This window comes from Takifugu flavidus, chromosome 5, assembly GCF_003711565.1.
Source record: "Takifugu flavidus isolate HTHZ2018 chromosome 5, ASM371156v2, whole genome shotgun sequence".
NCBI lineage: Eukaryota > Metazoa > Chordata > Actinopteri > Tetraodontiformes > Tetraodontidae > Takifugu > Takifugu flavidus.
In genome coordinates this window covers 12,915,526-12,942,440 of record NC_079524.1, presented here as the reverse complement: position 1 = coordinate 12,942,440, position 26,915 = coordinate 12,915,526, and the positions used below count along the sequence as shown (strand labels likewise).

The following is a 26,915-nucleotide window of genomic DNA, read 5'->3' as shown; positions in this document are numbered from 1 at the left end:
GAAAGGCCGTTTGTCCTCTAGATTCTCTGACAGACTGAGGGACAAACTGACTGAGTCTGCTGAAGATGCAGCCCTGAAACGTTTGGAGTATTTACCCTTTGGAAATAAGTGCAGCCAGAGTTCAACGCGTCTGCATGAGGCACCATTAAACTGACTTTGATACTCTGTGAAATTGTTGCTCCTGTCTATGAAAAGGACGCTGCATGTGAAAATTAGTCTTACTAAACTCCAGCAGATGTAGGCTTTAAAGCCGCAGCCTGAGGATGTGATGTTTTAGAGGCAGTCCCAGCGTTATCTCATTGGTCTGTCACAGGCCTACGGACATGTGCCAAAGGCATTTTCACAACCATCAACTTTTCCAGGTGTGGGATTTCAGATGGATGGTGATGATGAGGATGATACTTCCCGTCTGTAAAACTTCAAACAACACTGACAGACGTGCACAGATCAGCGTGATAATGTCACCGTGAGGACGGCCACTGATGCAGCACGATGAAAGCAAACACAACGCCGCGATCTTTCAGCATCATCGAGTGTTTCTGAGCACGCCGCCCTGATAGAATCGGTCCAACACTGCTCAGACTCTCACGCTTCCGGTTCTCAGATGCGCAGATGAACTAATGCAAAAGTCAAATTGTGTTTAAACTCAGCAGAGCATTAAAATAAGGCGGAGAGTCAACAGGAAGGTCAGTGAGTCCTGACATTGGCTTCACACATGAGTGATGATCATCTGGAACCATCTGCATGCATGGTCAGACAACACATGTTACAAGAATCTATGGATCAGAGAAGCCCTGCTTTTCATTTGATGGTTGACTGTAGATAACAGACCTCAATTAAAAGGGTTTTAACTTCTTAAAGTCTCCTAAGTGAAAGTTGTCTCATTTCTGCCCCTCAGCTGTTGCAATGGGGCCTGAGGCATCACGGCTCCATCGAGAGCTAAGAACATCTGCCATTGAGAGGCAAAGTACTGATTCAGGATGGACCAGCAAACATTCCAGTCAACAGAAAACTTATTAAAAGTAGAGCTGAGTGACAACTGAGTAAGTAAAAACTGTGAAAAGAATTGAAATAAGTCAACTGGCGCCAACAGCCTGAAGTGAGAGAAGCTCAGGGCCAAACTGGACTCAGGTGCTCCAAACATTCTGGAAAACAAAATGCTGTTCCTCATTCTGTTGTGATTTTCTGGCTAATTTGAAAGAAGAGGGAAGATGAGCAGCTGTTAAAGGATTACGGCAGCAGCAGGCTCCCAGCACCTCCAGCTAAGAAGCAGTTGGTGATTAAACCCACAAATGAAGGCAGAGACACACGCAGATTCAGGGAACCAAACACTCAGGAACCGTTCTCCCCAGTACCGACACAGACATAAAAGCATTGTTTAATCACAATCGTGTGTTAGCATTTTAGCAAAACACAGCACTGCTAGCATGTTTTACAGGTAGGAAATCCAAACCAACCTCCACGATTGCACCAATGCAATGTTTTAACCCAACATAAGTTGAAATCTTCTTCACAGCAAATGACACATTTGAGAACCCCTCAAAAATATATAGACTGTCCTCTGGTGCTGGAAGTGCAGAATAGGTATGACACGATTGTGACTAGACTGAAAACCTGAGGCACATTTAGATCATTTGGCCTTGGGCTTGGGAATACGTCAAATGAGCTGCCGTTCCACTGAAGGCATCTTGGATTCAGCGTCAGTCTCCTGTGTTAAAGTGATTTTTCCTGGGCTCCACATATATTGGACATTTAATATACATTAAACTCCCGTAAATCAAGCTGCAGACATGCTGTTTATTCAAACTTCAGAAACAACAGTGAGACAGATGGATGGGGAGAGCGCAGAATCGAGCCTCACACAATTATTCACACTCAAAATGGGTCTCACCGCCGGGCCGCCACACATCGGTAACAAATGTGGAGCTGCTTCATGTCAAACAAGGGCCGTACCTTTGGCAGTGATGGGGGGCTGCTCCCCCAGCAGCAGCTTTAGCCTCTTGGCGTGGATTTTACCCTGGTAGTGCGACTGGGCCACCACAGCTGAGGTGAAGGACATGTTACACAGAGTGCAGCACTTGTTTTTGTCCACATCGCCCTCGTCGCTGCCCTGCAGGAGAAAGAAAACGCATCACGTTCCACAGATTTATCTTACAGATGGATGCAGACACGTGACATTGTTCTTTCAGGCACACGCCACTAATTTACCACCTCTGAGTCAGATGACACCCCCCACCCCCAAACACACACACACACACACACACACACAAGCATATATATATATTCTGCTGAGATGTAACTAGAAACAGCTTAGTTTGAGGGGGGGGGGGGTTCTGGGGCTGATAGTGGACCGCTCTCTGAGCCTCCATTTGTGTGAGCTGAAAACCCATTATCCTTTTTTTTTTGTGTGTGTGTGTGTGTGTGTGTTGGGGGTTGCAGTAAAGTAGATGGATGCTACTGTTTTCCTCCACAGTGAGGGTGGGGAGGGGGAAATGAAGGTCTTGCTTTATTGGGGGGTCAGAGTGAACCCCACCACCAGGTCCAGGTGTGTTCCTCCACCTGCTGCTACAGCAGATGATGAAGATAGTGATTATCTTTACTTCAGCTCTCCAACCAACTGTCAAACCTAAACGTGAGTACATGTTGAGAAGAGTTGGACAGCATCACCGCTGCGACAGATCTGAACGTCAATTATTGTTGTTTTTTTACTTTAGTCCTTCCTGTTTAATCCTCATATCCACCCATCACCCCCCACCCCCCCACCCCCCAAGGTAGATCAGCTGTGTCCACTGCTGTTTTAGCCTCATGTCGGCCTGATTTTAGAGCTACTGTTGCAGCAGGACTTTAAGCATCCAGTCTTTTAAATGCTGACTGGCAGAACTACTTTAAAACAGAGTGGACGTCGCCTCCAGCAGTCACGTCACGCCATTAGCAGCTTTTAAAGGCTGCTTTCATTGTGCAAAAAAGTTTCGTGAAGGCCACAAACTCAAGAGATCCAAATATAAAAGACAGTGCTGACACTTTTCATTTCATGAACAGAGAACTGACTGCATCAAAAAATAACTCGAAACAAGGATGAAATGTCTGGTCCAGCATCTTCTTTGATTTGATAGATCAAACCTCCATGGAGCTACAGAGGGGGGCCATGTGTGCTGTGACCCACGGCCATGTTTTACGTTTGAGGCATCTACAGCCAGAAACATCTACATACATGCAGAGGGTCACTAAGCCGTCAGGTCACATCTACGCTAATGATGGTGACATTCAGATTCAATGTAAATCAAGCAGAGACACATTAAATCCCTTTATTTAACTATTTCCTGATGATATGAAGACTCTCAGTATCAGGATGAGATGGAAGAACAGAACATTTCTACACACACAAACACACACACACACACACACACACACACACACACACACACACACACACACACACACACACACACACACACACACACACACACACACACATTCTGCCCTTGGCCACATCTTTCAGCTACAGCATCGCCAAGGTTGAAGGGACCAAAACTACTGCATGAGATGAGCTGCTGCACCTGAGTGAGAAGAATCCATCATTTCATGCTTAATTACAACTGCATAAATGGAGAGCTAATCGAAGGAACATGTGACCAATGAAGCAGGACTATGTGTGTGTGTATATGTGTGTGTGTGTATGTGATATTAGCAGCTGAATAAACAAAATCCATCCCTGTGGATGGATTTTGGTAGACCAACAATGCTTTACCTGTGCTTCCCATTTGGTTCTGTGAAGTCCAGTGTGTGTGTGTGTGTGTGTGTGTGTGTGTGTGTGTGTGTATGTGTGTGTGTGCCGTGCACCAGCTCCACACACTGCTGCACATGGAAGTGAGGTAGGATGGGGGTGGGGCGGGCCACATTCCTGGTCATGTGATTCATAATAAAACCCTTTAGATTTTCCCGGGAGCACTTGTTAGAGCCAATGTTCAGTGTTTGAGCCAATCAGAAGATGGGCTGGCAACATCCAGTAGCCCCTAAGCTAATATTTATAATATTATTAGCATAAGATCCTAAAGAAACTAAAATGTTGAATTTCAATTTTGTAATTCTGAATTCAATAAAATTACTATTTCAGTGGATTCACCTTTTCTCCCTGTAGTGTTGCCTTTCCCTGACTGGCATTTATTTATTTTAGTTTTCTTTTTTGCAGTGCTGTGCAGCTCCGGGAATCTTTGAGAGTCTGAGTCAGTGCAGCAGACTGACCTGATCTTGGCTAGCCTCTAAAACATACAATGCTGGTCTAAATTTGGAGGTCAGGGAACACTCACTCCTCATGTACACCTCCCCCGAGGCACCCGCCGAGGAAATAGGGCAGCCAGGGTATCCCTGCAATAAAGGATAAAAGAGACTTTTTCTCCACGCAGCTGATGACAAGTCCTTCGTTTGCCACCAAGCAGAACACACGGAGCAGAATTAAACCGGCCCGACACAGCGGCCGCGGCTGCTTTAGCTTAGCGCAACAGCATGACTGACCTTGGTGCGACGGCAGCCAGAGCCAGGCCTGGAATCACATCACGTTAACAGTTCTGAAGAACTTTCAGACATGCAAAAGTCTTTATCAGGTTCAGGGTCTGATGATGATGATGTCACACCTGTACCACAGCAGAAGCAGAGCTCTCAGGGTTGTTTCTGGGACTCAGATCACTGACAGACATTCTGGTTCTTATCTGTCCTTCCCCACAGAGGTCTGACCTCCACAGCAGACAATCCTTCTGGAGCAGTGGGAGGATCCTCGGATCAGCTGTGATGGCTGCATCCCCAAGACCTCGACGATCTGCAGGAAGCTGAGCTTTTCACCCAAATGAAGATAGTGTTGGGAACATTGCAATCCTGAATGCTTCCAAAACCAGAACCTCTAAAGTTGATAAAGCCATCAACTCCTGCAGCCGGGTGGTTTTTCTCTTATTCGGTGGGATTTTGATAAAAGAAGTGGATCCAGGTGGGATCTGAAGAAGCTGGATTTGGTAAACAACTTTGAAACAGCAGTGAGCAGCTCTTTGGTCTGCAGAGGGGTGTAGATTTGGGAGTCATCTGCATAAGTGGCATATTTATAGCAACCAGGAGAGGCAGAATAAGCGCGCAGAGTATAACAAAAGCCCAAGGCAAGAGCCATGAGGAACTCCATAACAGAGGAGAGCTGACCAAGGTTAACAGAAAGGTGGTGGGAAGATCTGAAGGATATCATGTTCATTACAATGACTGGAAAACAGTTCCATCTAAAACAGAGGTGTTCTTGATGAGGGGACAGAAGACAGCCACCTGGGAAAACTGCAGCTGGTTGTTACCGTAAGAAGAGTCTCTCCAGCAGCGATGGAACCATCTGAATCCCTCACCCTGATGGCAGGAAGGATGGCAACGACTCACCCTAAAGCTGGAACCTTCTTTCTACTGCTAGACCTTAAATCTAAATATCAGTGAAAATAAATTATGTTGATTATCCAGGCGTGGGGGTGGACATCCAGACCAGTAGTTCCAGTCTGACCAGGGAGGAGCCCATTATCAGCACTCATTATCACACTTTCTGCCACTGAAAAAGAGTCTTTTTCCTAACACACGTTGTTGAAATCCTCTTTTTTCAGGTGGTTCATTACCCCCCAGCAGAAATGCTCAGTCAGGTAGCAGAGTCGCCTTCTCAGCTGTGCAGGTTTATTGTTCAAGGTAGATGATTGACTGTGGAGCACTGGGAGCGTTTGATAATGTACCTGCTCCCTCAGGTGTCCGCATGATTGTCCAGCATCCAACACAGCCCCGTGCCTCCATCTGGCAGCTCATAACCTGATATTTAAGTGTCAAGACGTCAAGACTTCAGAAGAGAAATGGCTGAAAACGCGGAGCAGCTTGTCCTGGTTTAATCATCGGGAGTATCTGTGGACTTTCAAATGCAGGAGACACGAGAGAGTCAGCACAGCCGCTTCCTCCTTCTGCTGTCGAGCAGGGGCTAAGAAATCACACACAGTCTTCCAGGAATTTGTCCCTCACAGCAGAGTTCCAGCTCCTCGTGGCTGCTTGGTGTTTCGGTATATGCGAACCAGATCTGAACGACTGCCATTGAACCTCTGAGCATTAACGATCTTTAACGGCAATCGGGATTAGGAGGCTTAATCGCACACCTTCAGTTGAAAAGTGCTTCTTGTTTTGCTGGGACAGCCCATCTCCCATCCCGGATCTCCTCCCTCCGGAGGGATGGGGGGGGGGTCGTCCAGATGGTGCAGCCAAACAATCCAAGAGTGCCGCCAGCGTCGACTGTCCCCATATAATCTGCTGCGGTTAATACCTGTAAACCTGCTGCTGTTGCTGTGTCTCAGAGATGCACATCAGTTCTCTTCCTCGTTCTTCTTCATGCAGTCCTTCATTGATCTGCTGACGTCACCACAGATGCAAAGAATGATCATATTTTGAGCTACTGCGTCAGCTGGAGAAGACATTTCTGTTGCCCCCCCTCCGGTTGTACTCCAGCGCCAGCAAACAGACTGTGTATGCGCACGCCTGTGTGTGTGTAGGATGGTGTAGAATGAGTGTGAGGCAATGAGGCGTGCAACTGCAGTCACTTCTTGTTGTGTCACTCGGACACCTGTAAAATCTTTACAGCAGACACTGTGTCTCCAGCGGCACCACCGTGGGCTGGATGCTGGCAGATTGTGTTGGTTGAATGAACCAATTGCACGTCTGCATTTATAAACATCAGCATCACAGCTGGATGGAGTGCTAAACTGCTCATCATTGAGCTAAGATAAAGGTATAAATGGAACGATCCTCATTCGAAAGGATGATCCATCGAAGACGTGGAACAGTTACTGCTGTTGTTAGTCATCCCTGCAAGTCTGACCTCTGTCATCCTCCCGCTGTTACTTGTAACACTCACGGGCTTTCATTAATCTACATATCTAAATATTTGCCGATTGGTTCACCTGGGAAGAAACTGTGGGTGCTCCTTGTGTCAAATATTTCCATTTGGCTTAAATTTACTTCACGTTTTAAGTTCAGGAACAAACTGAATGGAGAAAAATAACATTTGAAGGTGGGAACATTTTGAGCCCGCTTGATATTTCACTGAGGTTAACCTTTGACCTCTAAAAAGGGTTCTTCCTTGAGTTATGTTTGACATATGACAGGTGGGGGAGGGGAGGGGGGAGTCAAGTCTGATGTGTGACCTCATATGAAGGACGCCCTGAAAACATGCCTGCAGCTGCGATACAGACATGAGCAGCACATGAGGATAAACACTATCAGATGTCACCTGCTCTTCAGTCCTGCTGACAGCAAATAAACAACAGATCTCTCAGGTGTGACTGAGATGTGAGTGAGGAAGCGTCAGGACCAGCCTGCAGGACGGATCTGCAGTCCAGTCCAGTCCATGTGAGTCCATTCCATTCCATTCCATTCCATTCCATTCCATTCCAGTCCAGTCCAGTCCAGTCCAGTCCAGTCCAGTCCAGTCTAGTCCAGTCTAGTCCAGTCCAAACCTTTTTGTTTAGAACCATCAGCACACTATTGAAACTGGGACCTGCTGTCAGCAGTAGCACAGCTCCTCTGTAAGCTCTGGGTCGTCCTGCAGCACTGAAGAAGAAGCTGCTGTCTCAGTGTGCCGTTCTGCCGATGTGAAATTTGGAATCATAAGGTTTTCCAGGCTGTCAGAAGCCTGTAGCTGTTGCTATGGTTTCATCAATATTACCAGTAATTCCTGATGTGTTGACTTTATTTCAACCAAACGCTATTGTTTCATTACACAGCTAACTCCTCCTGGACTGTCCCACATGCTGTAGAACCAATTTGACATCAATTTAGTATAAAAGTAGTATAGTATAAAATTCTAGAGAGTTGGAAATCCAGGTGGTTTCTTTAATATTCCACACTGAATAAACTGCAACAATCAGAGGGAAAAACCAAAGAACCTAAAAAGCATCTTCTGTAAAGGCTGATATTTGTCTCCTGATTTTTTTGGCTGCACCTGAACACACCATAAAGATAAGTCTAATAAACAACCATTTCTGTCACACACACACACACACACACACACACACACACACACACACACACACACACACACACACACACACACACACACACACACACACACACAGTATAGGACATGATGGACGCTTCCTCCCTGTATGACAGCAGGTTGTCGCAGTGACTAGCATGACCAGCAGCCTGTACAGCTGTCAGATAGCATTAGCTCAACATGGTCCAGACATGGGCGGCGCCAGGCCGTACGCACTCCCGTGGTCTCTAGAGGCGGCGCTGCTGAGGGTATTTTTAGATGGTGCCACCTTATAAGCGCAGCGTGGTCGCATCACATCTGTGTGATCTCAGTGCTTCTTGCACTGAGGCTCTGTGCCCTTTTACCAGCCTAAGGTCAGCCGGCATACACAACACAGATTCACTGTGACATTTGCCAAAACCCCAATGTTGTGTGAGTGTCATCCTGCCTTTCACTAATTTCGTTTTGTCAAAGTTGACAGCTTTGGTTAAAATGTTTTATTACAGTTAAAAAGCATTATTTTTCAGTTGTTTGGGTAGCATGAACAAATTATTTAGCAGCTCTATCAAAAAGCTAAATCTACTTCATCGTTTATTTAGGCTTAAAATCGTAGAGATGACGGAGAAAAGAAAGAGAGGACACATCTATGTAAGGTCATGTTAAGCCTACTTTAAATGATCAAAGAAATATTGTTAAATATTAACTTCTAAATTTAATTCTGAGGGTAAACACATTCACCACAGTCACATCCATCTTGTTAGCATGAAAGTTAAATTTGGCTAGCTATACAACCAGTATATTTAGCCACCAGCGCAGTGAATAATGCTAATCTGGGGTTCTATAAAGCTCCCATGTCGCTGATGCTGGCGGTAACACTGATGATTGGATTCCTCCATTGTAGAAACCCTCCAAAAATAAATCTGATTTTTCAAATAGCACTAATGCCTGTTTCAGTTGTTTAACTGCCAGTAATCCCAGTAGAAAACATGCAGTATAAGCTCCTCCTTGACCTTGACCCTGACCTTTGCAGTGAACCGCAATCAGCTTTTAAACGGTTTGACAGCAAACATGCTCATGTTTGGACAAATGTAAAGATACAGCCTGTAAGAGAGCGCGTGTAAAACTGAGCTCATCTACATGATCCAAATACATAATAGATGATGTGCAGCAGAATCAAAGGCTGCAGACGGAGAACTCTCAGAGGCAAGCAGAGCAGCTGCAGAAGAGCAGAGACTGAGAACAAATCCCAGTTCCATCTTCTGTCTGCTTATCCCTCCATAATATCCCCCAGTTAGGCTTACTGGTTTGGTTAATTAGACAATGATATTTGTTCTGGTACAAGTGTCCCACCATTGGGGTTACCTGCAGGTTGGCAGCAATTAACCCAGCCAGTGTCACTGTTGCCCCTCATTCAGCGTCACTGTTGCCCCTCATTCTTGGAAGTTTTAGGACTTTTCCACACTGAAGGGTGTTTCTGTGCTGTCTGATCATGTTAGATGTATAGCTGAGGAAGAACATCACTAACTTTACATTTCCTCTGGTTACGCCAGCGGAAGGCGTCAAATGAAGCGTATCAAACAGATCTGAGCTAAGAGCTAAAACTGGATCGTTTGTTCCTATTAAACGGCGTTCCTGCTTTTGCGTGACATGAGGCACAACCATCGTTAACACCCCAGTTAGAAGCCAATCAAGGTCACCTCACATGAAGCAGAATGGAACTCTGCCCCTAAGCACTTTCTCCTGTGCACGTGCAAAAACAATCAGATCCATGTCTGGATTTCCCAGCCAGTCCAGTTTAACACAGTCAGACAAACCAGACGAGTTCCGCCTGACGAACAAATGGCAGAGACCAGAGATATTACACCGTTTCTCATGTGGGACAAATATTCTGACATTTTAGAATCTAAATAATTCAGCATTAGTTTTAAGAGACAAGCTGGAGCTTCATCTTTTCACCTGGATTAAATATTAAAAACAAAAGTTTTATAGTTCAGGCTTCTGCATCTGGAACAGACTTTAATTTGTTCTCAACAGAGTTGGTGCTTGGAGGGAAGCTGGACTACAAGGAAGTAAACATTATATTTAAAACAGAGACAAAGCAAAAGGTTTTCCCCATTTGGTTCAGTTTATGAATGAGTTCAAGGTCTCTATTTGGGTCAGATGAGCAGAGCAGATGAGGAGCAGGTGAAGAGCTAATGAGGAGCAAATGAAGAGCAGATCAGATGCAGGTGAAGAGCAAATGAGATGCAGATAAAGAGCAGATAAAGAGCAGATAAAGAGCAGGTGAGATGCACATGAAGAGCAGAGGAAGAGCAAATAAGGAGCAGGTGAGATGCACATGAAGAGCAAATGCAACACAGATGAAGAGAAAATAACCAACAAATGAAGAGCAGAGCAGATGAGATGCAGATTAAGAGCAGATAAGGAGCAGATGAAGAGCAGATGAATAGGAGGTGGAGAGCAAATGAGGAGCAAATGAAGAGCAGATGAAAAGCAGATGAGGAGCAGAGCAGATGAGATGCAGATGAAGAGCAGTTGAGGAGCAGATGAGATGCAGATGAGGAGCAGATAAAGAACAGATGAAGAGCAGATGAAGAGCAAAACTCCAAGGAAATTTGTTGATGAATAAAAGGACAGAAGGATGATGATGAAGAGACAGTAAACTGAAGAGGCATTCAGGTGAAGAATAGCACTGGGACAGAGAGCAGAGACCTAGTCCAGGAGGCCTAATGCTCACACTGATACAGCTTCATCTCTTCCTCATCCATCCAGCAGAACAGCCTGCCAAAAAAACCCTGAAACCCTAAAAGATGTCATGTGATGGTTTGACTGTAATCAAGAATGCAGACTCAACTGCATCGTCACCGCTTCTCCAGCCCCCAAATATCCAACAATGCTTGTGGTTCTACGTGTGTAGAACGTACAGAGGAACATGTGAGGACTCACATTGTCTGTTCTGAGCTTCTTGGCGGGGCAGCCTCCATCCACAGGATGTAGCATGTAATAGAGCCGCACTTTGTTGGCGTGTTTACGACTCTGCAAGACAAAGAAAATTTACTTTGTGAGTGATCAGAGAGGTAGAATCTAGAATCAGGCTGGAATCTTCATGTTTGTCATACAAGGATTCAAAGATTGTTTACATCTTGTGCACAGTTACAGGAGGTGAGGCCACAAAAACACGACTTTAAAGGTTACAATCACAGAAAGTCCGAGGCCTGTGAGGCCTCGGACCTTCTGGAGCTTCTGATCAGGCCTGCAGGGCCATTTGACATCTTTCAGGTCGAGAACTCCTCCACGTATGCTTCCAAGTAGGAGGAGAGCCTGAGGCAGATCCAGAACTTGCTGGGGGGGCTGTTGGCCCTGCTTTGCTCCATCTGGCTGTGGAAGCTTTGGTGGGATCTGGAGAGTGTTGCTGGGGATGCCTGGAACGCCCAGTTAGCTTGCTGCCACGACAACCCCACCAATGAATGGAGGGAACAGGCGCAGCGCTTGTCCTGCCCACAAATCCGAGGTGGAGCTGATATAAAAATAAGCATTATGAACGCTGGAGCAGTCAGAACTGTGCTGAGTATAAACGGTCCTGATAATTACTGTAATCTGCTAATGATACCATGAGAGGAAATTACTGACACTTAAGTGTCTTGCTTTCACGAATCAGCTCAACTCCAATAAAACACACTTGTCAGAGCTAAAGGCCAAGAGCTGAGTCATAACACACAGTTCCTCCATGGAAAATCCAAAATCCTGCTGCCAATTAAAACTGAAGCTGGACTCCTCATTAGAGGGACATGACCACCGTCTGAGATGGACAAGATGAGGGTTGGGATGGCCCCACAAACATCCGTCAGACCTTCCCGTCAACACAACACGGTTCAATACCATTTTGGGTCAGGTCGTTTCAAACCACAGCTTTTTATTGTGACAATTTTATTTCAGATGGTGGCAGAAAAACAGTAAGATGCTGTAAATGATGTCAGAGTAGAAAAACCAAGAATGTCTCCGAAAACAATCACAGTTAACATTTAAAGAGTTCCTGGTCCAACATAAAAAGAGTCTACAAAGAAGGTTGTAGAAGGGGGTTTCTTCTAAGCTCTGAGTAAATAACAAGTAAAAACACAGAAAAATGTGACCACAATGAACACCCCCACCCCCCCACACACACACTCACACACACCTTCACTCCTCCTGTTGTCAGCATTTAGACCATGATCTTCAATTCTCATTAATGTAGCATTAGCATTAGCTAAACATAAATCAGCGGCTCATCAGTAACCTCTAACAATGACCTTTGTGACTTTTAACAGGACATGGTGGAGCTTTTTTTTTATTTCACATGTTTGCTGGTGAACTATGTTTTCATTTCTCAAAATATATTTCATTGTTACTCAAAGAAAATGTTCCCACTTTTTTGAAGTCTGTGAAAGAAAACTTTGTCATAAAGTATCATTTTAACACCTGATTCAAGGGGTAGAGGGGTTTAAGGCTGTTGGTTGGCCGATCTTGTCATGTCACTCAGAGAAGGTCACTGAAGCAGCGTTTGCAGGTATTCTCTGTATTGTTTCCTTTTTTTAATTTGTAAATACTTCTGTTTCGTATCATTTCAATCTGAATTAGTCACTTTTTGCACACCAGGAGGCACAAAAAGGAATACATCAAACGTTATCCAACGGCGTCTCCAGACTGTCAGCAGGAAAGACGCGCTGTACTACACAGGCATCGCGGTGTTGCTACGTCGCCCATCAGCTTCTCCTCTCAAGGACACAACGGCCCAACTCATCCGCCTGGTCGACCTGCAGGAATCTGTTTTGCTGACAGCGATTCAAGGCTTTTCTGCCAACATTTAAGTCATCACATGTTCAGATCAGACAAAAGCTCGAGACAAGACAAAAGCTTCGGAAAGTGATTTTAGCACAAAGGAACAAGAGCAGAGCGCGTCGGCATTTAAACCTCGGGTTATTTTCGGAACGCGAGGTGCTTCTGTTCACTGCGGATTAGCGTAGAATTGCTGCAGAAGTTTCAAAGAAGAAGCATTTCTGATCAGTCCACCGGCTTCTCATCTATGGACCGCAGGAATGGATGCCATGGCAACGTTAGCCTACACAAGCGTTTGGAGAACCTCGGGATTATCTCTGAATTTGTTTTGGGGGCTTACATATCAGATTTGCCTATTGCCAACATCGGTGTCACAAACCAGGAATCAGGAAACATCTTTTCGTTTGAGAGCTGCTTTATTTCTGGAGGGAACATGCGCTCAGGCGCAGCAGCTCTGCACCTCCATCGTCCGTAGTGCTCGTTCCTGTTCACGGACCAGAGGAGTGAACTCAGCTCTGAGATGGTACCGCAGCTCCAGCACAGTCAGCTGACTACGCTTTAAAAAGCAAGTGGAAGGAGTAAGAGAGGGAAGCTCACACACACGTGACGTGAGTGAAGAGTCTCTATAGTGCATCGGCCTCACACCAGTGCTGAGCCATGTTCCATCTCCCCCTGGCTCTCACTGTACAGTAACCATAAAACTTGTTTCAGGAGAGTGTGGGTTATTTTGGCCTTTTGGATCTCAGAGTCAAAATCATGGGATCACAATGGTCATTCCTGTACCTGAATGATTGTGTGGTTGAACTGATGCCTGTATCCTCTCTGTGCCAGTATAACCAGTACAGATGTCTCAGAGACGTGCGTGGGCATGTATGTAGGGGTGCAGTCGTTGCTATGGTTACTCTGAAGAAATTTATTGTCACTGACTGGTGGTTTGTATTCACAGACTCACTTCCTGAAACATCTCGTGGAGCATCAGGACATCATAGAAGGAGGAGGAGCAAAGATGTATGAAGGAAGAAGCAGACAGAGAGGACGAAGCATCTCCGGTCGTCCCTCGTCTTCAGAAAACCTCGGGTGCGAAATTGTGGCTGCTTGCTGTGAAACGCTCCAGCACAGACACGGTTATCACGGCTCTTTGATCACCCCACCTCCCGGCTCAGGTTGACCTCTCTTACACAACTCGATGCACCTCCGCTCATTCTAGGCAAACCTAAGAGTTTTTTATCCAAACGGAGCCCCGAGTGGTGGCGCGCCATTGGTGTTGCTGAGGTCCCATTGATTCCAGACGGTCTGACAGGAGCCGCCGTGACCGAGGTCAGGTATGAGTCCTGACACCGTGGCTGCCGCTGCCTCTACCCCCTCCAGCACCTGACAACCATCTCCAGTGCAAAGAACCATGGGAAAGGAAATCGCAACAGCCAGCACTCACACAGGCGCATGAATCACTCGTTTGCACCGTTCACACAGGCAACCCCCGCGGCTTCGCTGGGAATGCATCATGGTTGAGATGTGTCGCTCCAGAGGTGCCACTATTCCACCCTCTGTGAGCCGCCGTCACTGGAAGGTTCAGGCCAGAGTGGTTGGGTTGATGGGATTCAGAATGATTTCCATCACTGCTTAGGGAACAGAAGCAGGCAGGACTGAGAGGAAGAGCCGGAGCGCCGTCACCGAAGTAGAGTAAATCCTGTCTGCGTTCGGCTGCTTCACCTGAATAAAACCAGATGAAAGCAGGTTTAAACGCGTCTCTCAAGCACTGGCAGATTTAGACGTAAAGAGTAAATATGACATCGGTGGCCGCTTCACTCTGACAGCTTCCAGGATAATCGCCACCTCGGTTCCCCAGAGCTCACAGCACTTTTGTTCTCACCATCAGATTTCACAACACTTCCTCCTGAAATGTGGCGCAACGAACACAAAGCAAAGGCTGCCTTCTTCTTCTGTCTGAGCTACATCACAAACCCCAAAATTAACTGCAGGAAAACAATATTAGAACTGATGATTTCAGTCTGCTGACGGGCAAACCGTGTGTTTGAGACCCCCCATAATTAGCAGAATCTGTGTGTTTTTCACAATTTTGATTGCTTCATTTATCAGACGAGACGCTGAGGACGTGAGCAACGGGCTACACTTTTAAACATCCCATCTCTGTCAAGCTCCATAATATTGACATGTGCAATCTTCCTCTTTATGAAGCAACAAAGAAAACAATGTTTCCTAATCTTCAAAGGCTGAAACATATGTTAATGACTTTAATTTATCACTAAACACAGTGTTTATGGAGCTCTGCATCCTCGGCACTTATCCGCCGCAGCCGGAACGCCGACAATTATGCCAGCATGCAACAGCCTCATTCAGAGCTGCACTGGAGGCGAATCGCAACCGTCCAAATGCAGCTCGTTGTTTTGAATCTGTGCCTGGCAGGGCTGCGAGCACATGTGTTGGCGGGGGCTGTGGGGGGTTATCGCCAAATTAAAACCCTGCCTGGGATTATGAGCTGAGTCATCCTGAAAGAATTTCAGTCTCAATGCGAGTGTGAATCTGCGTCTCTGGCACGTTTCATTTGCCACGCTCCGCAGGCTCATCGCATCCCTGTCAGGAAGATTCTGACCTGTTTTTGCTGGTTTCATCGTCTCTGGGAGGCGAGAGGGCCGCTGCACCTCCGTGAGAGCCCACCAGAGCCTGTGTTTAAAGGCAGGACTAACAACAGATCTCTCAGGACGTTTTCCATTAATAACCCCTCCTTTATGCCACTGTTTCCCTGCGAGACAGCCTGTTAATTAAACTGTGTAAACAGCAGCAAAGAATAAAACAGGCTGAGCATCTCTGAGGTGCCGTTTTCTGCTTACGCTTGAAGCTCTGGGCCACTTTCCTTACTGCCGATGTGCTTTAATCACCGTCTCCACGAAGGCTATTGTCAGTTTATAAAGTGCTGTCGGGCCAAAGTGTTGGCAGTTGAAGTCGACACATACGAGTGTGAACGTCTGCATCCAGATGATGTGAGGATGTTGATGCAGGACGCTCCTTTAGAGCGAATTTGCTTTTAATGGTTTGGAAACAGCTGTTGCTGTTGTGACCACTGAAGAAGTCAGGGTGAAATATAATGGATATGTTTGTTTTTCTCTGATATGTCTTTTCCTCTCCACACCAACCAGAACTAACAGCTAACTTCTGGAACTCTTCAAATATCAGCAGCCAACAGGGTGATTCAGTCTCATTTCACTATTGAAGATTATTTTCTGTCAGCACTTCAAATGGCTAATATTTCCATCCCATTAACCCCGGAGCCCATGAAACTGACAGGAGATGATGGATGGGAGAGCTGCAGACAAGAAACAGCCTCTAAGAGACCCTGAAACTGTGAGGAGACTTCAGGGGTCTAATGAAGCAGGAGGAGTAATTAAGGAGGGATCGTCTTAACTACTTTCTTTATTTATCACAGTTTTAAGTGATGACAGCAGCAAGAAGCAACATTTCTCATCAGGAGAGAAGAGTTATACTCTTATCTGTCGGAGTACTGGCATCATCCACACCGTGACTTCGTTACCAACGATGCTGCCAACACTCGTGCTGATGACAGCGAGGCTCTGCTGTGTTTCCCATCTGAACTGGAGGGCAACTGTGAGTACTCACACTGAGCTCCTGAGCTTCACTAATCCTCTCCCCCTCCAAAAAATCAATATTTACAAAGGTCAAACAGAGCGGGAATGGAAAATGCAGATTAGCTCATCAATAACCGACACGCAGTCCTGCGCCCACGTGCTGCCAGTTGGCGTTGAGGCCACTGAAGTTGTGGCGGCAGAGGTGGGAGGGGCAGATGCTCACTGTTTGTTCAACTGAAGGCTGTAAAAGGTCATGTTGGAGCAACATCAGTCAGGAGAAACAGAATTCAAGTAAAAATGTTTTAAACCCAGTTCTGCAGAACATTTTGACGTTGTGACGGTTCCCGAGGTAGCGGTGCCAGCGTGAGCAGATGATGGAGCACCCATGGGCCTGGTTGCCCCACCCACATCCTAGCTTGCACTCATGAGGGGTAACTTGAAAGTCTGCGAATGTGTTGGACACTCACAGGAAGTCCTCAAACACGGACAAAAGCAGCTGAATCAGGTAATTAGATGATTTAGATGTTGAGCTGCTGGTCACATGTTCTCCTGTTCCTCCCTGAGGCATCAACTGCTGCTGAGAAAAGAAGGTTTGAGTCTTTAAATAAACCTCAGCCTGCACTGATCCTCTCAGCCTGACAGACACTTGCTGCTGTGAACAGCAGCAAAAGTAATTATGAAAATGAAGAAGAGGGTTTCGTTCTTCAGATCTGCAGAGTCTGGAGAAACATCTGCATGAATAAATGCAGCTATCTAACTAAGCTATCTAACTATCAACAGCAGAGCTCCAAAACTAGTGGACATAAATTAAAAGCACTGTCTTTTCTATTCTTGTTTTTTGCCATTAAGATTTGCCCCTCAGGCAAAGTGCTCCAGCAGACTGTAAATCTTCGGCAGCAGAAAGCGACATTTAGCACAGCTAAAGATAAATGTCTTCAGTCTCTGAAAGTGTGGACTCTCAATCATGTTCTGCAAATGTGGCCTTTTGGCCCACAAGACAAGTAAATAAATATCAGTTTGTGACAGTGACAAACATGCACGTTCTACCACAAACATCTGCTGTTTTGATAATGTGAAGACCTGAACTCTGAGGAGCAGAAGGAAGATCTGGAGCTCGATTGAAGAAGCTCGATCACAGTGGCCACGTAGTAGCTGTTGAGCTCAGCGCTGACCTCCAGAGCAGCTGGAGGATCTCCAATCCCATATCAGTGGCTCACAATGGCTGACACCTACACACATGAAGGTTCCTCTGATCTGAACACTGAGGTGTTGGAGTGCCGTCTGCTGGGAAAGAGAAGCTGATGGTGTTAGGATGGATGCGTTTGTTCACACCTGCGTTTGCTTCGTTGTTGTGATGAACGTGCTTCCTCCACATCCTACCTGCACACGTGCATTTCTAATCCCACGTCTCACTACGGAGCATTGTCGGGTCACCCGCTGTTCTATTTTCTCTGATCCAGAAGTGGCTCTTCCGAAGCGTTTGCGAGCCCATCAGGAGATGCTGCAGCTCAGTGCAACATTCAAAGAGATGGATGCATAAATTAGCCTGAGCCGCCAGAGCCTTTGAACTGTGGCGGTTCTGATCCCCTCCGCAGAGCCGAGCCGGCTTTGCTGTGTTTGAATGGCTGGTTTTAAAGATCAATTACATCTCCAGGCTCCAGCATCACAGGACCACAGTTTAGAATTCCATTAAAAGCTGAATGACAGTGATGATGTTAATGTGGGGAGAATGAGCAAACCAACCTACAGGATTAACACTGAAATGGCTTGCTTTGGCCTAAAAACACATTTGAATCCACACGTGATGTCACCATCGGCGCTCTTTTTACTCTCCCACTTTTACACTGGTTTCATAAATCTGCTGCATGTCGGCCTTCATTACGTTTGTGTGGATGAACCCTGACATCTGCAGATCCACCATTAAAACACAAACATTTCATCTCTAAGGAAGGCTCTTCTTCAGATGACACAACAGCTGTAACGGTGACACGCTCTATTCCAATCTACAGAGGAAGATTTCAGATCTGAGCTGTTCTGATACTGAGATACACATCAGGGACGATTAGAGCTCTTCAGCTCCGGCTTCACATCCTGTCAGCTTCTCCTCAGAGACTTCATTTATATCACAGGCTCAATATTCATCAAAGCGGCCAGAGATGTTTGCTGCCACTTCAAAGATTCAAGCTGCAAACGAGGAAGAAGAGGAAAAAGACAAAGCTTCCAAGCCTCGGCCTTGCCCTCTGAAAGTTTGCGCAGCACTTCCTCCATCTCAAGTTCTCGCTGTCGTCTGTACGGCTCACACACGTCAGCATGCATTAGGAGCAGAACCCAAATATTCCTCCTCTCCAGGAGGCAACAGCCAAGTGCTGCTTTCAGCATTCACACAATAACAAAATAAATATTTCATCTGAGATGGTGCAGCCACTTCCTGTCTCCTGCCGTGCCCTGAAGAACGATGCAGTTTTTCCTGTTGGTGCAGAATGCCCTGCAGGAGCTCTGACTCCTTAAGAGGATAAGTTGAAGGCAAAGTCAAGAAAACTTGAACAGGAAGAAGTTGAAATTTTATGTTGATTTCATAACCCAGAAGGTTCCGTCGTGGAGATCAGTGAGGACTGCGGTCTTCACGGGCCCGTTAAGCTCAAGCTGATGGAGCCATGTGGGTTTGGTTCATCAGGCTTTAATAGGCAGACATTAAAACCATCACAGAGCTGCAACTCGAATGGCTGGAACACTCACAATGAAACAGCAAGGATTCTGTAGAAAGCAGTAATTCCAAGTCAGATATAAATCCCGAAGAAGAGCAGAACTTAAGCATTTAAGAAGCTGCAGCAGCAGAACTGGCATCAGCTGCAGAGCTGGAGGTGCCGACAATGCAGGAAGGTTTTTTAACTGTGAATCCACATCTGAAGGCACAATTCAGCTCTCTTCTGCAGCTCCCATCTGCAGCAGCTAATGCTAACAAGCCCGTTAGTGGTGTAAACACGATCCCGAGAGCAGAATCAGATCCAGCAATAACACGTAAAACAAGAATAAAAAAGGGTTTTACTGTTCCTCCAGCTGGAGACGTCACGCTAACGAGCTAACGAATGGAAATGTCAAGTACTCAATTCTGACTCATCGCTCGCCTTTATCTCTTTGTGAATGTATTCTTACACATTTTTTCTGAAAAGCTTCATCCACATAGTGTGAATTTAAAGCATTTAGACATACTTGGCTTGTTTACTCTGAGCACAGAACATTTGAATGAAGCTGTTTTCTTTTAAAAGTATCTTTATCATTGGAGCACGAATTTCAAATGTTGCTGATATTGTTCTTCTGTTTCCATCATTAAGGTTTGATGGAATAAATAAGTGGCTCCACTCAGGTGTGCTGTGTGACTGTCAGCTGCAGGGCTCAGGTGTTGGGACCCATGAAGCCTCTCCGGGGGTCGTGAGCCTCTCATTCAGTCAGACAAAGTGTGGAATGTGGTGGGAGGTCATGTGAGTGGGCGTCCTCACCTCATAATGGGCGACCCGCTGGGACTCGGAGATGAGCTGAGCGCTGCACACTTTGCAGTAGCTGTCTGTGAAAAGCCCCTGGTCCACCTCTGTTGACTTCATCTGGAGGAGGACACAAACAGTTAGAACCGGACGTGAGCCGAGGACATCTGAGGTGAGGTGTCCAAAGACTGAAGCTCAGCTCAAATCTCAAAGAAAAATGTGTAAAACTGCAGATGAGGGCTTGACTTAGTGATTACATCACTGATAGACCACCCTAGTGACTGGTTGTAGAAAAGCTGCCTCATATTCCAGGTTCTCAAACTATGTTTGTCGGTTCAGGGTCACAGTAGAAGGAGCAACATTCTAGAATCCATACAGGGGTTCAACAAATATCTTTCTCAAATCAAATTACATTAAAACAACATGGATTCTAATTATTTCACGTATGTACCATTATTAATGAATTATAAATCTGCACAAATCTATTCTAAATCGATTCTAAATCTGCACAAATGAACAGAAGCCATATCCTGCACATGAGGCCAGACAGTTAAATCTTTGTCCCAGAGCCTCCCTCTCTGGCCCAGTGAGGAGGAGAAACAATCTACACCAGCAAAATCCAGCAAGCAAACAATAATTTCATTTCATACTTGCATAAGCGCTAATCAATATTTCATTACGTCAAGCATTTAAGTTAGTGACAGACACTGAGCAGCTTTTGCAAGTAATGACTCAGAAACATTTCATCTCAAACCGCCTGAAACTTCGGGTTGCTCAGCCAAAATGACATTTGACAACAATGAATAAATAAGGGCTGTTTGTTTCTGTTGTTTTAACATTAAAGACAAAGGAGGAATGTGCTGCCTTCAGGGACAAACAGCCGATTCGTCCTCACGGCTTCTTGCCAGTGTCTCTTCCTCTCATCTTTCTGCTCAACTCCTCTTCTCCTCCTCTGCTCCTCTGTCCATCCTCAGGTGGGACCCCATCTGAGCGTTATTCTGCTCCAGGTTTCCTCTTGTTCAAGTGAAGTAAATACTTGCTGTGTTTTATTGGACAGGCCCACAATTGGCTAAATTGCACTCTAAAGAGCACTAAAGTTAAAAAAAAAAAAAGAATTTTAAACCTCGATGACTTTTGTGTGTCCACGTGCACATATCTGACATTCTGCACTGAATTCTCCTGCTCTAACTAAAAGGTACTGCTAAAGGTGCTTGGTTTCAGTTAGCGGGACGCTGAGATCCTCTGCGTGTTTCCTGAGCAGATGTTGTTTCATGCAGGTTTGCAGAGCTTTTTCGCCACCTCTGACTTCCAAGGCTCTTCTCACTTCAATGTTGTCTCACCTGTATTTTGAAAGGCTATTGCGTTTCCTGTGGTTGTTGCTTCTTCTGTGTTTGATTCACGCGTCCTCCTTACACCAACCAGGAAACATCAACAGAGTTACTGTGAGGTAAAAGTCAACAAATGCTCCTGATTTCAGCATCTTTAGCTGACTTTTTTTTAGATGGATCCAAATGATCGGAGTGACCAGAAGGATCAGCTTGTCCGTGGTCTTGGTGCATTACTTCATTTTATAGATGAGACTTTGGTGGGCAGATGAATAAAAGTGGTGCTGCTGGTTCTTCATGTTCCTGGAACAGCAGGAACAGTTGTTATCAGCATCACCGCTCTTTTAAACCATTTTCTCGTGTACGTGAGGTTTCTTAAGCTAAACACGACAGCCCAGTGACGAAGTTCTGCAGGAACAGATTGATAAATAAATCAGTGTCGACACTTTTATCCTTCTGATTCCACAGAACAACACAAACGAAACTTGTGTCCTTTTCCTTTTTTGTGTTTTGCCAGTTTTATTTATCTTTTACTATAAAGGAGCTTGAGATTCTTTTCTTGTTACAATTTCAATTTCACGGCTGTTCTGTGATTTAGTGTTTTCTTGGTTTGTTTTGATGTAATTTGGCTCCAGCAGCTGAATATCAGCAAAACCCCTGAAATAATCCTGCCTGCGTACGTGCGTGCCTACGTGTGCATGCTGTCTTTAAGAATTAAAGTTGCCCTTTGTTGGTAGCAGCATCTACTGTGCTGACCTTCATCATCTCCTCCTCTCCATCACTGATGCATCAGTTTTGTTTCTTCCCGTCGTGCAGCTCCGGTTGGTTGTGGTTGATTCTCTGCTCGGGTCTCAGACCAGACTGGGACGTGAGAATGGAGCTGTCCTTCTGCTGGTGTCATTTCCAGTGCAATCTCTTCCTGTGCTAGGAGAGCTGGTCTTTAAAGATCAGATACTGATGACCGAACTGCAGAAAACAGCCGGTGGGTTTATGATTGTGTCACCGCTTGATCTAGTTACTCCAGATGAAAATGAGCATTTTTTCTGGGCGTCTGATTTAGAGGAGAGTCAACCGCTCGCAATTACAGCCGAGCATCTGACAGTGAAATCCATTAATGTAATGAATGGGTGGCCGAGGGGGCGGAGCCTGAACCAAAGCCACTCTGGAGAATAAATGAATCGTCTAAACTGCCCCTTATGGGTCAGGGAGGTGCTGAGGGTCCATCACACTACATCGTTCACACACACCTCTGAGCAGATTGGAGGCTCCGTGTGGCCACAAGTCATGTGACCCTTGTTCTCAGTGATCAGGTCACATGACCAACAGAATCCAGAACTAAAACTTGCTTAGAACGTATCTGTAGTTGTTTCGAATAAAGTTCATCAGCAGTTTGATGTGGCGGCACCGTGGCCATAAATCTGAGCAGCTGTTAATTGAAAACGTGACGCTAGTTACTTGCCAGTCCGCAGCTCATAAAGCAGCCTGGAGGTGAACACAAAGGCCTGCTAATCCCTCTACAGATGAAGAACAGGTTTATTTATTCATTTATGTCTGCAGAGATGGTCTTTAAGCTCAGTTAGAGTAGGTTAACAATCCAGAATCAAATGCCAGGTTGCTCTAAATTCACAAGAGTTGGTAGAACTTGGAAAGTTGGGAAGGGAGGGTTAGCTATTTTCCACTTACTTGTGCAATACATGCACACACAGAAATGGACACTTTGATGCAATTTATTTGATGCAATAACCTCATCCTCATTCTCTATTTTTTTTTAATGTGCTGCTGGAATTTTTAAATTTCCACCAAGATGAATTTGAAGTTGAAGTTATAGTTGAAGAACATCCTGCGGTTCCACAGGATCTCTTGTGGAATGAACACACACTGAGGATGATGGGGTGAAGACCTTCCTCTGTCTCCCCGGGCAGAGTAAAAATGCATCCTTTATCTGTTATATATCAAATCATGAAGGAGGAAAAAACATCAGCATCAGCTGCTTTAGGCATCGATGAAGGTCATAAACTTTAAAAAATATCATCTCAAAATTCTCTCAGAACCAACTCTTCCAAACTCTTCCTTACTGCTATCAGACTATTCCTGACTTCCAGACTGCTCAAAGACTCTTTCTTACTGATTCCTGACTCTTCCTGCCTACTCCCAGACTCTTCCTGACTCTTCCTGCCTGCTCCCAGACTTTTCCTGCCTGCTCCCAGACCCTTCCCCACTCTTTGTGCCTGCTCCCAGACTCTTCCTGACTCTTCCTGCCTACTCCCAGACTCTTCCTGACTCTTCCTGCCTGCTCCCAGACTCTTCCTGACTCTTCCTGCCTGCTCCCAGGCTTCTGTGTTCTGACCCGGCTTTGTCTATCTGCCACTGTATAATTTCTAGGCCACAGGAAGTCAGAACACTGCCTCATGTGTTGTGTGTTGTGTTCGTGACCGGCGTCTACAGATGTGGAACCGTTAGCTGGTGCTCTGGGAAGCCTGTCTGCTCTTCAGTGATTTGGTCAGGCTGGTGTTCTGCCAGCACAGCCATTTAGGGCAAATGTTGAGTCTGCGTGACAATAAAATTGTGGTCGGCCTAATGAGACATATTTGATTTAGTCAGAGCAACAAAGACAAATAATCTGATGCCAGCAAAGAATTACAGCGCAGACCTGTTGAAGCAGCTAAAGCTAAACTGCTGAGAAGTCCGGCCCACACGGATCTGATGGGTGCATTTGATCCAAAATGTTGGGCAAGTTTGAGTTTTAGAAGAGTTTACATGGCAAAACATAGATTTCATCAGATTCCATCAGAGTTTAAACTCTAATCATCAGGCTGTTAAGTTAATTCAGAACTTCATTCTGTTTTTTCCTGAGAGAATGAGGGTCACGAACAGTCGACACCTTTCAGAACATCTGCTCTAGATGTGTCAACACCCACAGAACTGTTAGCTCACTCACATCCAGCTTCCTCATCATCTTTATCCACCCATTTTTCAACCCAACCAAAGGAGAAGCACTGTGAAATCCATGTGAGAGAAACATCTTCACTCCCTAGTGCTGGAACCTGGTTCTGCTGGACCACAGAGATAATCTAATCTCCAGCTAATGGAGAAGAAAGAAGTTTGTGGTCTGTCCTTGTTGGGCACTGAAACACCAGCAGGAAGGGCATTGAATCATCTCCTCTAATCTGCAGGATTAAAAAAATGATGTCCAAATCAGACTGTAAAGTATTATTATACAAACTTAATCAATGCGAAGGTGTGTGAATGGTCTATTTATAAAGTTCCTCTCCAAGATCTGAATAATGTGGATGGAAGAGCTCCAAACTTCTGCACAAAGGCAACAGAAGGTAATAACATCAAACAATTATTGATGACGTGAAAGCTGCAAACTCTGATATTTATAGCTGTCACAGACGCTCAGAAGGCAGATGGAGGAAAATAAATGTTGCTTTCTCCCACTTGAGGCTCAAAATAGAAGCTGGCTTGAGGGGCTGGAAGAGCCACCGGAAATGTTTAAGATATGATGAGTTTGTTTGGAAATGGTTGTTGTTTTGGTGAAGAAGCTCCAGACGTGCTAAGACGGAGACCCCTGCTGGTCGAGAGGTGATCTGCACGCTCCCCTGCAAAACCCGGGCAGAGAGGACGAGAGCTTTTAAACTGGAATATCGCGCACGGATCGCGCACAGAAAAGATCTGCTGCTTTTCTGAAAATTAAAAATTACAGTTTCTATTGATGGTCACTCAGGCAATTGACTATTTGACATATTTGAAGGTGGTGCCATGACCAACGAGTCAAAAGCAAACAGCGAATTTACTCAGTAAATTCGGATAAAAGAGCAGAGAAAAGAGCTGCTGCTGGCTGGGCCAGAGTCAGAGGAAACGGTCAAAACGTTGTACCGTCAGGAAAAAGTAAAAGATCAAAAACAAATTTCCCCCAAAATATAAGGACAATAAACTGGGACATTGATATAAAAGAGATCTGCACGAAAAAGACCCCTTACCACACAGTTTTTACATTATATTCTCTTTTTGTGGTCTTGATGCATCAAAAAGAAGAGAAAGGCAGTTTTCCCTGGGAGTTTCCTGAACATATACCAATAAAGTTGCAACTTCGTGACTAAAGTCTGTGATTTTCTGAGCTCGGCTTCTGTGTCTTTATTTTCTTGCTTTGCTTGTTTCACCTCTAATGTCACCTTGGCGGAAGCGTCCTGCTGCCGGACAGGTGTTCTGTTTACACTCCATCGTCATGCTGAGGAGGATGATGGAATTCTCTCTGTGAATACTGAACTTCAACCCCGACATCGTGTATCGACACCTTCGCACGGTATTGGAGAACAGCCCCCCCAGTTGACCGCAGCAACAACAACAGTGATTTCATCGAGGACAAGCATCAGTATGCAACACGACAACTATGATTTTCCAACAAAGAATCGTCAACATAAAGTCAGACAACGCAGGCGCGCACGCTCCTCCTCAGCAGAGAGACGCGGCAGCCGCAGAAGCCACAGGCGGGATGAAAGTACCTGTAACTCCACGCTGTAGCCCTGATAGACGTGCGTCGGGAACACCGCCAGCTGATGTTGGAGGGATACTGTATAATCCATGAAACGGAGGAGGCTGCTGACTGGTGACGGCGCAGAGCGGGAGGCGCGTCTGCTGCTGGCGGCGCTTCTGCCGCGCGGTAGTACGACGCGCGGCCGCGCTCCGCCCCGCCGCGCTGCCATTGGCCGCGCTGCGCGCGTTCACTCACCCGCGTTAGCTGGTGTCCTGCACCAGAACCCAAACGCGCGCACGCACACGCGAGAGCGAGCTCAGGATTTATGGAATAAATGTAATTTCTAGTCTAAATTTGGTGATATAGAATCTGATATTATTGATTAAACATGTAGACTGATAAGATATCAGATAAAATAAGAAAAAACATATATGAGTAAAAAATCTTAGTTAATGAAATGAAAATACCTTCTGGGCTATGAAAAATGAAGAGTGTAAAAAAATGCAAAACACGATTTTTCAATATGGCTTTTAGGCAAATGTAATTTTTAAATTAAAAATGATCTCAGTAACTCTGCTTGAATGTTTCTGCTTAGGTTCTATTAACTAGGTCACTATATTGGGTCAGAATTCATTTGGGGGGTGGGGATGGGGGGCTCAGGTCCAGACGGTGGCGCTGTTAAAACATCAACAACCATGAGGGGTCAGTGCCATGAATGGGGTCAACTACTCCATGTGAGCAAAACACCAAACTCACGGGTAGGAAATGGAGCTGTGAGAAGCTCTAACCCAGGTTGGACTCTTTTCTTTACCCAGTGGAAGAGATTCCCCGTCTACGAGATGGAGGAGGGGTTGAACATCAAAGGCTTCCTCTTGTAGACAATTTCCTAAAACCTCGAATCCTCGCTGCCCACATATCTGATGGAGCATGAGCAGAATATGGGTCACTCCTAAAGGTTGTGGGGACGTGGGTGCTCCCCCCTCTGGTAATGAAATACCATTTTCACCAGCCTCCCAGAGGAATAAGACATTTCTCCTGAGCTGGAGCCTGAAGGAGGTGACTTTCTTCTGAAGGCAGCAGGCGGCTGCAATGAGGCATTACAAAGCTGCCGGGCTGGCCTGGTTCAAGGCCATCACCCTCGCCAGGATCCTATCGGTCATTTCCTGTAACCCCTAGCAACCACTCAGTCAGTGAGGGTAA

At 45.7% G+C, this 26,915-nt stretch overlaps 1 protein-coding gene across 2 annotated transcripts in view; it reads right to left on the bottom strand.

Moving 5' to 3' along the window:
* Positions 1-25,917, bottom strand: part of zmat4a (zinc finger, matrin-type 4a) — a 41,979-nt gene extending 16,062 nt beyond the window's left edge. Inside the window, exons 1-4 of one of the 2 annotated variants that reach the window (XM_057034101.1) lie at positions 25,744-25,916; positions 19,932-20,033; positions 10,967-11,056; positions 1,954-2,110 (exon numbers count right to left, since the gene is read on the bottom strand). In XM_057034101.1, the coding sequence (XP_056890081.1) occupies positions 1,954-2,110; positions 10,967-11,056; positions 19,932-20,033; positions 25,744-25,824 (430 nt within the window). In that variant the 5' untranslated portion in view covers positions 25,825-25,916. Of the gene's footprint in view, positions 1-1,953; positions 2,111-10,966; positions 11,057-19,931; positions 20,034-25,743 lie in introns of both variants that reach the window. The other variant, XM_057034102.1, reaches the window with a different exon arrangement.
* Positions 25,918-26,915: the final 998 nt, after the last annotated feature.